Consider the following 9,742-nt stretch of genomic DNA (forward strand, 5'->3'; position numbering starts at 1 on the left):
GATTGGCTCATGGTTTATCACTGTCCACTTTATCACTTTTTAGAGCATAGTACATCTGGTCCAATGTCAGTTATATCTCAGGGACCAGGAGGTAAAAGTAACTCTACTAAACCACCTAAACCACCTAAACCACCTTGGCCTTGGTGTGAGGTCACTACTTGGTGTAATTAAAAAACAGCAGGTTCCTACGGCTTTCACATTCAGAAGTTTTATAATTATTAGAAGCTGATTACAGTAAGTTGGAGAAGAGGGTCAGAGCTGATTTAAAGTGCAGTCACCTCATGCTGTCATCCACATGTCACTTCATAATGTTTATGTTACTTTATAGGCATTTTATCTGTTGTAATATAGTGAAGATATTTACAAAGCACAGTGTAGGTTATTCCCTTTCAGTATTTACTATTGAGAAACCAACACTGTTAATAAAAAAATTAATAACAGATCACTGAGATCATTTTCTATTTTATCTTAAAGAATGCCTTGGAAAAATAACACAGTTATAAAGGAATTTATTTTTCTTGGACTTTCCAGTGTTCCCGGGACACAAGTTATTCTCTTCTATGTCTTCCTGATTGTCTATATGATCATATTAACTGGAAACATCTCCATCATTATTCTCATCCAGACTGATGCCAACCTTCATACACCGATGTATTTCTTCCTTTGCAACCTCTCGTTTCTGGATCTCTGCTATTCATCTTCCACTGTGCCAAGGATGCTGAAAGATTTGATGTCAGTAAAGAAAACTATCTCTTATGCTGAGTGTGCAACACAAATGTATATTGCTCTCTCTTTAGGGGAAACAGAGTGTGTTCTGCTTACTATTATGGCTTATGACCGTTATGTAGCTATATGTTATCCATTACATTATACTACAATCATGAGTAAAGCGGTTTGTGTGAGATTAGCCATGAGTACATGGTTATGTGGGTTTCTTCTCTCTATTTCAGTTGTTATTCTTACACTCAATGTAAATCGTTGTGACAATAATGAAATTAATAATTTTGTATGTGATGTGCCAGAAGTATTATCACTTAGCTGTGAAAATATTTTGCTTATTGAATTAGTCATTTTTGTTATTGGTGTGATTATTCTCATAGTACCAGTCACATTTATTGTAATATCTTATATTAAAATAATTTTAAGCATTTTGAATATTAAATCTTCAGCCGGGCAGCGGAAAGCTTTCTCCACCTGTGGGTCTCACATGATGGTTGTGACAATGTTTTATGGGTCAGCTATGGCTGCATACATGAAGCCTAGGTCAAGTTCTCTAGCAGGAAAAGACAAATTTATTACTGTTTTTTATGCAATTATTACACCAATGCTGAATCCTTTGATATATACACTTAGGAATAATGATGTAAAAGCAGCTTTTGTTATATTTAGAATAAGAAACCTTTTCCGCTAATAAAGATATAGACTTTAGATTGACAAAATACTAATATTAGAGATTGTTGAGTGATCATCCTGGAATTAGTTTTGCAAGCTAATTGGTCTTCCCATGAAAATTTCTTAAATTAAATGTGAGCGTAAACACTCACGCTTTTTAAACTCGGCCAATGAAATAGAGTCTGAGAACAGGGAAACTTGCATTGTTTTCAGACTAAAAAATCTCTCACAATTTAAACTCTGATCCAGATGTTTTCCCATTTTGAAAATACAACTCGACCAATGTAATAGTGTTACTGCTAAACTCTCACATTTCTAAGCTCTTGTCCTATTATATTTGGCCCATATTGTTAGGCAGAAGAGTAAAGCCTGCATTGATCAAACTGATGTGAACAGTGCTATTAATTCACTACTGATTAATGGCATATTCTAGTTTGATTTGTGTCAGCCATTCTGAGTTATAGGGACTTCAAATCTGATGTTTATCATCAGCAGTTTTCCAATGACACTGAAAACCAATGCATAGTAAATACTGTTCCTTTAAATATTAAACCACTGTCAATACCTTTTGGATTTAAAGAGACAGCAAATATAACACAATGTAGATTTATCCCTTAGAGTCATTTACAGACAATTTTCTAATTACCTCTTCACAACTGTTAATATTTTCATTAGATTACTGCTTTTTGTTAGTAGTGGACCAGCTAGTTATCTTCCAAGTATGAGAATGCCCAATGCAAACTTAGGTGCCCCACATGACCATGCATCTTCTTTAACTTTCCAGCAACCACATCCGTGCTCTGAGACTAGGTGTGTCATATCCAAATGGCCATAATTATATCTGAATAGAAAACTGAGAATGAAAAAGTAATTGGGAGTCCACAGTCTGGAGGAAAGTCTAAAGCTGGGTTCACACTAGAATGATATCTACATGATTTGTCATTTCCAGGCAAATTGGAATGACAAATTGTGAAGATCGTTCAATGTGTACCAGCAATTGCATACTCCCATGGATTGTTTTCGTTATCTTTTGGTTAGCCGTGAGTTTCTCAACAATATGGAATTGTGAGGATGACAAAAAATTATGATGATTAATACATTGTGGATGTGTGTAATATGACAAGGGGGATAATGTTGGATATGATAATAATGAGGATATAAGGATGATCGTGTTGAATTCGAACAAGAAAATTAGGATGGTGTTGACTGTGTTGCAGTAAGGCAACCATTAGTGGAATCATCTCATCCCTGTGATAAGTGTATTGTTATGTCTTGGGAAAAATGCTAAAAAATCCACCTTACAGTATGTGTGTGGAAATATTTTTACCTCAACTCAGACATTTTCCAAAGCATTTGTAGCTTGTTCATCACAAACGAAGTAGAGGTAGAGAAGGTCACCATGTATTGCAGCACTCTTATTCAAGTGGTTTATCAAGAGCAAAAAGATCATGTTTATGAACAAGATTTCCAGCTATTAGCAGCAATACTGCATGCTCTCTCCACCGCCAACACCTTTATGATCAAGCTCCTTATTACTAGACAGTACTGCTACTGATTTACAAATGGAGACTGTTTCTCCTGATACAATCATTAGTTCTCAAGAAAAATGCTGGTACACTAGGGCTACTGTTGTTAAAACTGAAATTGCATTATAGGAGGGGAACAAGAAAAATAAGCATAGCTGTTTAAATAGCAATTGTCTGTGAAACAATCTTTGGCAAGGAGCAGCAAGTAGGACAGCCAGCATCCTGTTGTACTGAAGATCACTAAAGCTATGATTTGATGTGAAACCATTTCTTGACATGAATGTATCATGTTTTGAAAATTATTTGAGGTCATGTGTCCAACAGGAAACCAAACCCACTCGAACTTAAAAGTTCAGAGTGGATCTGAGTTCTAGCTCGAATATTCCCACCAGGCTTGGATCCTCTTCTCTGTGTCAGATCTCAGTGTTTTGATTTCTGTCACCTCTGTCTGTCAAATCAAAGCAGCATCTGCTACCATGGTAACAGGCCACTGGTTGGCTAAGAATGGCTGACTCTCAGCCAACCAGTTGCCTGGTAAACTGGTAGCAGCTGCTGATTGGATAATACAGGCAGAAGTGACAAAAACCATAAGGGGGACCTGTCAGCTACAGCCGCAGAGCATAGAGAGGTGGGAACTCATGCCAGGCAAAGAAGCCTTTCCATGGCTGCTGCGTGGCACAACCAAACTACAACAAAGTGTTACAAGTCACGGTCTCCTTCTTCCAGTTTACCTTCTTCTGACACTGTCATTTTTTTTTGTCAGTTGCTAGCTGATCTACACATAACAGGAGGTCACGTGTTATCCACAGCATTGCATTATTGGTTATCTCTCTTATTTGTACATGCTGGCCTTTTGCCGCCTCGCTGACTGTAGCATTTCTTTTGGTTTGTTCGGCTGAGCTGCAAGGTCAGAGTTTAGTACTCCTCGCTATCCTGTATCCTGGCTCTCCAGTTGCTTAGCCTCTCCAACAGCTCCCTAGCCACACCAACAACTTCCATGCTGCCACCACTACATCGACTTCAGTGCGACACCAGCAGATTTCGTGCTGCCACCGGCTCACCAGCCACTTCATCGGCTTTCCATCTGCGCCAGCAGTGTCCATGCTGCCTCCATCTCTCAAACCACTCCAATGGCTTCTCAGCCACATCTAGCAGCTTCCGTGCTGACACCAGCTCTCAAAGCAGTATCACAATACACAAACTTATGTACCAGCACTCAAAGCCACAGTACACTAACTTGTGTAGTGGTTCTCAAAGCTGCAGTACACAGACTTGTGTACCAGATTTCAAAGCCACAGTACACAAACTTGTTTACCAGCTCTCAAGCTGCATCATTAGCTCTCAAAGCAGCATCGCAAGTACACAAACTTGTGTACAGGCCTCAAGCCACACCATCGGCACCTAAGCCGCACCTTTGGCTCAAAGCTGCATCAATTGCATTCCAACTTCTGCTATCAGCTCTTGATGCACCATTGGCACCCAAGCCACAGCATTGGCTCTCAAAGTTGCATCATTTGTGTACCAAATTCTGCTACTGGCTCTGGATGCACCATTGGCATCTAAGCCTCACCTTCAGCTCTCAAAGCTGCATCACTTGCATACCAATTTCTGCTATTGGCTCTTGCCACACCATTGGCACACAAGCTGCACCATTGGCTCTCAAAATCGCATAACTTGTACTCCAATTTCTGCTACAAGCACTTGCCGCACCATCGGCACCAAAGCCACACCATCAGATCCCAAGCCATTCCTCTAACAGTATCTGTTGCTATTGTTCCACTCACCACTGGATCCCATTATACCTTCGTGGGAAGTACTACTACCCCGAGTATTTAGACCAGACTGCCGTCTAAGTTCTGGTGAATGTGTGTAAGTTCTAAGAGAACAATGGGTGGTTGATAGTGGTGGAAGAACTCGCTAGCCAGATTCTAGGTAGTTCACATGGAGCAGGCTTTGGGATTCATAACATTATAGTCAGCCCATTAGAGAGCAATCAAGGTACTGGCTCAGAATCCTGCTTAGATGCTGCACAAATCCAGGCCTGCTTCAGTTGCGGTCCATGGTCAACATGAGTTTGTTGTTGAGATGATCTTGAACTCTGAAGTTTCTAGATGTCATTTGCATTTCTTGGTCCACTGGAAGGGCTGTGGCGTGGAGGAGCTCTCCTGGGTTTCTGAAAGTGCTCTACATGCTCCCAGGCTGAAGAGACTTTTCTTCCAGGATTTTCCTGATAAATTGGGTTCTGGGGGTTCTTCAAGCCTGCATCAATAACGGGGTACTGTTACAAGTCGTTGTCACAACTTGTCTCCTTTTAGCAGTTTACCTTCTTCTGACTCTGTCATTTATGTTCCATCAGTTGCTAGGATATCTACATGTCACAGGAGGTCACGTATTATTCACAGCATGGCTTGATTGGTTCTCTCTACTATTTGTACATACTGGCCTTTTGCCGCCGAGCTGACTATAGCTTTCTTTTGGTTCTCTTGGCTGAGCTGCATAGTCAGCATTTAGTACTCCTTGCTATCCTGTATCCTTGTTCTCCAATTGCTGCCAATGGCTCACAAGCCACTACATCAGCTTCCCTGCCACACCAGCAGCTTTCATCCTACCACTGGCTCACCAGCCTCTTCATCGGCTTTTTAGCCAAACCAGCAGCTTCCGTGCTGCCACCATCTCTCAAATCTCTCCAATGGCTTCTCAGTCACACCAAGCAACTTCTGCACTGCCACTGGCTCTCAAAGCTGTATAGCAGTACACAAACTTGTGTACCGACTCGCAAAGCTGCATTGCAGTACACACACTTGTGTACCAGCTCTCAAAGCTGCAGTACACAGACTTGTATACCAGCTCTCAATACTTCAGTACATAAATTTGTGTACCAGCTCTCAAAGCCACAATGCAAGTACACAAACCTGTATACCAGCCTCAAGCCACACCATTGGCACCTAAGCCACACCTTAAGCTCAAAGCCGTATCACTTGCATACCAACTTCTGCTATTGGCTATTGCCACACCATCGACACCATCGGCTCTCAAAGCCGCATCATCTGTATACCAATTTCTGCTACTGGCTCTGGCCACACCATTGGCACCTAAACCAAACCTTTAGCTCTCAAAGCCACATCATTTGTGTACCAACTTCAGCTACTGGCTCTGGTCACACCATCGGCACATATGCCGCACTTTCAGCTCTCAAAGCCGCATCACTTGCATACCAATTTATGCTATCGGTTCTTGCCACACCATCGGCACACAAGCTACACAAATGGCTCTCAAAGTCGCGTCACTTGTACTCCAATTTCTGCTACCAGCTCTTGCTTAACCATTAGCACCGAAACCGTACCATCAGCTCACCAGTCATACCATTGGCTCCCAAGCCCTACCTCTAACTGTATCTATTCTTGTAGTTCCACTCACCACTGGATCCCATTGTACCTTTGTGTGAACCTTTACTACTCTGAGTATTAAGACCATGCAGTCACCTAAGTACCAGTGAAAGTGACAAAGTTCTAAGGGAACAATGGGTGGTTGTTAGTGGTGGAAGACTTTGCTAGCTGGGTTCTAGGATGTTCACACATAGCAGGCTTTGGGATTCATAACACAAAGGTATAGTAAGCAGCATAGGTGCTCCCTCTTGGAGGGGGGGACAATGAGAAGATGGAATGAGGAGAAGGAAGAATGATGAGAAGGAGAGATGTTTAGAAGGAGGGATGAGGAGGAGGAATGATGAGAAGGAGAAATGAGGAGGAAGAAGAGGAATGATGAAAAGGAGGAATGAGAAGGAGGAGGAATGATGAGAAGAAGGAATAAGGAGGAGGTATGAGGTAGAGGGGCACAACCATGGTACAAGTGTATAAGGGGTTCTATCATGGCATAATGTATATAAGGAGCTTTACTGTGGCAAATTGTGTATAAGGAGCTCTATTATGGTGTAACACATACTGTATAAGGGCTTCTATAATGGCATAATGTGCAAAATGACTTTACTTTGGTATAACATGTATAAGTGGCTCTACTGTGGTGTATTATATATATGTGGCTCTACTATGGTGTAAAGTGTATAATGGGCTCTACTGTATGGCTTAACATGTATAAGGTGTACTACTGTGTGGCATAATATGTTTATGGGCATTACTCTGTGGAATAATGTGTTATAAGCGGTATTACTTAGTGTGGCATAGTGTGTAAGAGGCATTACTGTGTCACAAAACCACACCCCCTTCTCAGATGAATGCCCTCTTTGTTTTTTTGTGCCTAGTTTTGGCACTGTGGGGAGTCTACAGCCTCATTGTGATCAGTGGCAGAAGGTACTGGCAGTCCAGAATGTTGATCCTCTCAGTGATGTGGGCCTTGTTTGGAACACAGTTTACCTGATTACAGAAGTCTGGGAAAGGATTCCAAGCTACAATAGCAGAGGGTGATCACACAGCTTTTCCTATGCTATGGGGTCTCTGAGTCATGGAGGAGGGAATGATGGGCGGGGAGTAATGGGCCACTGCTGTAAGGGTCCAGGACTCCACAAGTGGCTTTCTGTAGAGGAGAGTCTGGGGCGCTGGAGGAGGAGGTGACAGGAGTTTGTTGTCATGGATTGGATAGATGGGAACCCATCACCCTGATACCAGGAGAGATTATAGCAGAATGTACAGGTCCTGTGTGTCTATTCTACACCATAACATAGTGACCTATAGCTGTCCCAATATTATGAGAAGTCCCAGCATGACATGCTGCCATTTGTTGTCCCACAAGCCTGGAAGCAATATCTGGACATTTGAAGCATCCACTCTTCCTTGTTATTCCAAATATTTTTATTTTTTATCTTAAGTATCACTTGTCAGTCTTTTTCTCATTGCTCCATTTTGTAATCAGCTGTGGCCAGAATCATGCTTGTTCATCCATCTCACCAGTAAGTCATGCATATATTATCCTAACTTATCATATGGGAGAATCACATCTATTTACCAACAGAGTGATTTTATTAGTGCCTTGTTTAAACTCTAATTTTACTTTCATGTTCACCTTTATTCAACTGCCATCCTGTCTGCCACTGCTGAACCACAATGTTTCATAGATGTCCTATATTCTTTTATACTGGCATGTGTTTGTGCCACTGCTCTGTTGCTTAATTTAGCCGGCAAGCCAGATCACTGCAGCCTTTGGCCAATGTGGGTCAAAATAATACTGTGAGCTGTGAGGTTGTCTTAATTGACTGGAAATTAATGTTATTGAAGTAAATAATACTGTAGGAACATTTACAGGCCCAAATTGCATGACTTTAGCTGTTTTTTTTTTTTAATTTAAGCACACATTCAAAACACGTGAGGGTCTTTTTGGCAAAACCAAAACATAATGATGATTTAGAATGAATACCAAAACCAAAACATGAGGGTCCATGCACATCTCTAAACCAAACCTACAAATTATATCTCAATTTAATTTATTCTGAACAGCAATTCCTCACCTGTATTAAGAGGTTATAATAATTATAAGGACAAATGAATTAATTTCTAAAAAATTAAATTTTCTGGACTATCCACATAGCTACGGAGAGGTGGAAAACATGATACATGACCCTGACAGCCAACTGACAGCAGCAATTTAACAATATCATTGACATCCTCCTCATCTTGTCAGCTTAGAATTTTGAACACACAACATCAGGTCATTCACACGCAGCTACTGTTTGTATTTCTGGCTTCACTAAACACATACTGGTATCAATGATGGAAAAATTCAGGAATTTCATGGCAAAATGGATCACCATGCTAAGACCAGTATTCCTCATTACCAATAAAGGAGCAAACAGTGTATATGCTTTTTAATTGAGCTAATGCTTTGCATACACAATTAACTTGAAGTTCAAAATTTCCTAAACAATCAGAGGCCCATATAGCAGATGATACCTGTAGACAATAAAATTATTGGCAGATGCCTACGAGTTGGTAGGTTAATAGCGGATGTGAGCAAGGTATTTAGTCTACACTTTGACTCCAAACAAAAGTAGGCTTTATTGCATATAACAGGATACAAACATCAGTCAATACGACAAGGTATCAATCCCTCTTGGGCTAAGTACTGTACAGCCATACAGCATTGTGATGCTCCAATAACACAGTGACAGTTTTGAGCACATGCACTTCCTATTATTGAAGAATGTAAACAAGTTGTGCACCAGACATTCTGACCTTAAAGTTTAGTAAATAAGAGAATGCACATAATGATTAATCATTTAACTACATAGTAACAAAAATATCTTGACATTATTATTATTAATGCAGTCTCCATTTGTTGAAGATTGCAGCTGCTGCCATGCCAAGAACTTAAGCTAAAGGTAGTAACGAGGTAAAGTTCTAAACATTATAGGCTACGGCAACTGGATGAAGGGCAACAAGAACTACGCATCTAATCATGAGAAACATAAAGGTGGGACATGTTACCTCACTGTAGCAAACTGGAGATTCTTTCAGATTTAAGCAAGCTACTTGAACTATTACAAATTGTAATAAATAAAGCGAGTTTAGATACTACCAGCTTGAGAATAGTCATACCCCAATAAAACAATTAAAAGAACAGATAGAAATTCTAAAGAAGGATTTGGTGAAAGACAAAGTAAGTGTTTCTGAAAAAAGAACAGTCATTTGGCCTTGTAAATCAAACTCTTTATTTGCTTTTAAAAGACTTAAGGGTTTGCCTCATCTTGTAATTAGAACACTACATTGTAGCAAATATGCTTGAAATTAGGTTTAAGTCATATACAATATCTTTACTCACAACTCAAACAGATCTGAAAAGATGCAGACATGCTCCTTATAAGCAATATGTGCTCA

At 40.4% G+C, this 9,742-nt stretch overlaps 1 protein-coding gene across 1 annotated transcript; it reads left to right on the top strand.

Annotated features, from left to right (window-relative positions):
- Positions 1-475: 475 nt before the first annotated feature.
- On the top strand, positions 476-1,411 carry LOC148512008 (olfactory receptor 5AR1-like). The gene has a single exon (XM_088482406.1). The coding sequence runs from the start codon at positions 476-478 to the stop codon at positions 1,409-1,411; it is 936 nt and encodes a 311-aa protein (XP_088338532.1).
- The last annotated feature ends 8,331 nt before the right edge of the window (positions 1,412-9,742 follow it).

The sequence above is a fragment of the Taudactylus pleione genome, unplaced genomic scaffold (assembly GCF_031769625.1).
Source record: "Taudactylus pleione unplaced genomic scaffold, aTauple2 ptg000286l, whole genome shotgun sequence".
Lineage (NCBI taxonomy): Eukaryota > Metazoa > Chordata > Amphibia > Anura > Myobatrachidae > Taudactylus > Taudactylus pleione.

Excerpts from the sequence above, each read along its gene's own strand:
- LOC148512008 (XM_088482406.1), top strand. The coding sequence starts at position 476 with ATGCCTTGGAAAAATAACACAGTTATAAAGGAATTTATTTTTCTTGGA.